A 2,026-nucleotide genomic window follows, 5' to 3' on the forward strand; every position below is an offset into this window, starting at 1 on the left:
TTTTTTCATTATCTACATGAGTATAGCTAGTGAAGTACACATGCATATTAAGAAATATTGATTTTTGAATATTTGGCAGCATCTTGAAAAAAAATGCGATTTTTCGACTAAAAAATCGAGTTTAATTTGTTTATAAAAAATGTAATTGTTTATCAATCTTAATAATCGTGTGTACTTCACTAGATAATCTATCTAAGAAGCTACCCTGAAAATTTCAAGTCAATCGGATAAAAATTACTTGAGTTCTGCTGCTTGCCGCGTTTGAAAACGTGGTTTCGAGAAAAACGCGTTTAAAGTTTGACAATGTGTTTTCTACATGATACTTTTAAGATATAGGCTTGCTGATTTTTTTACCTTTACTCTGCTATCCCAGCACCATATAGCTGGCCTTCCACATCAATGTCGTGCTGCTCTTCTTCCTTTTTGGCCGATTTTGCTGCGCGACGGCTGATTTTGGCGGCTTCGGACGTCGAGGACTCGGCGAGTTGAATGCGGCGCGAGTCGACTTGCAAACAAAACTCGTAACATTGACGGCCGACGGTAATGCCGAGCACATCCATGATGTTCATAATGCTGCATAATCCGTCGTTAAATGTTACTACAGCAATATTTATCGCAATATTGATGATGTCCTTTCCGCTTGAAGTCATTTTTGGAGCGATCGACCACACAACAGAATTGAACGATTCGTTGACATTTTGCGTGAATCCTCCCAAGCAGCGTGATAAAAAGTTCATCAGAACTGAGTTCGTCGTAAATCGGTTTAATAGCCTTGAAGACATCGTCATGCATTGGTGGATTATGTGTGTAATTATTGATAGTTCCTGCAGCTTGCGCTTTTTGCCAAGAGCACCACGATTTCGAGCATTTTTCGTGCTGCGGGTTGTCGTCCGTTGAAATCTTATGATATAACGTCGCATAAATATCATTACGCATTTTGTCAACATATTCCGTATTTCTTCTAATTGACAGGTCATAATAAATGGTCAGTTCATCTATCAGTTTTCCCGTCAATTTTTCACGGCCTCCCAGACCTTTCGTTTTTTTCTTCAAATTTCTCAGCCGTGTTCCCATTCTCTTTTGGACGTGAGCGATGCATTCCTTTTTCGCAACGGTGAAATCGCCGTATGGCTTGGCATCAATGACACCTTTAAACGTCTTTGAGTCGCTGTCGCCTATATAACTACCATACTTAACGTTGTAAAGAGTTTCTGATCGTTGAAACATTTCAACAACTGCGTCCACCTCCATCTTTCCCGCCGATCCTGTATGATTAGCTTGGCATTCTGAGTCATGATTTTCAGCCCATTCGTCGTATTCAGCAGTTCCTTCTTTCTTCTTCCAATATTTGCATGCTTTACAATATTTAGATTTTACGCATACGTCTATTACTTGCCCGGTATACCAACCGATAAGGGTCACTAAACCAAAAAGCGAAGAGAAGCCTCTTTTCCTTCATGAACCGTGCCGAAACAATAATCTCGTTATTTTCTTGGTGTTCGAGGGTTTGTTTTATTTCATCTTCTACTGCTTTCTTCATGCTTAGATCTCTTACAAGTGCAGTCGCAGTTATAATATTTTTTACTATCTTCTGATACGTCGATTGAAAAACAGGCTTCGGAAGATTCATAAAATAAAGGCACAGAATTTCTGTATACCATTTAATCCAATTCCCAGAATACGCATTGCGTAGGTCATTCTTGCATTAATCTCATATGAATGATTATTTATAAGCGGGCAATTATTGATGTAATTTTCACCACATTTGTTACAACTGACAACCAATTTAAAACCGAGCCCACGCTTGCTTGCTTCTTTAAAACTTACATCGCCCTTGCATTTTTTGCATACTAACAATTGTGACAACGTGGTAAATATCGTTATAAAATTGATAAAACGATATCCGAAAGCTTCGTCGATATCCCTGTCTTCGCCAGTATCGTCGTATTTCAGCTTCTTGGCCGCAGAACTCAAGAACTCGTCTGGTACGCTGTCCAAAGAATGCCGGTTAGGAGGCCTTCGATTA

General features: G+C 39.3%; 1 protein-coding gene across 1 annotated transcript; it reads right to left on the minus strand.

The window, feature by feature from the left end:
• Positions 1-356: 356 nt before the first annotated feature.
• Positions 357-788, minus strand: LOC105449711. Its single transcript, XM_011689090.1, has one exon. The coding sequence runs from the start codon at positions 786-788 to the stop codon at positions 357-359; it is 432 nt and encodes a 143-aa protein (XP_011687392.1).
• Between the last annotated feature and the right edge of the window lie 1,238 nt (positions 789-2,026).

This window comes from Wasmannia auropunctata, unplaced genomic scaffold (genome assembly GCF_000956235.1).
Source record: "Wasmannia auropunctata unplaced genomic scaffold, wasmannia.A_1.0 LD336074.1, whole genome shotgun sequence".
NCBI classification, from domain to species: Eukaryota; Metazoa; Arthropoda; class Insecta; order Hymenoptera; family Formicidae; genus Wasmannia; species Wasmannia auropunctata.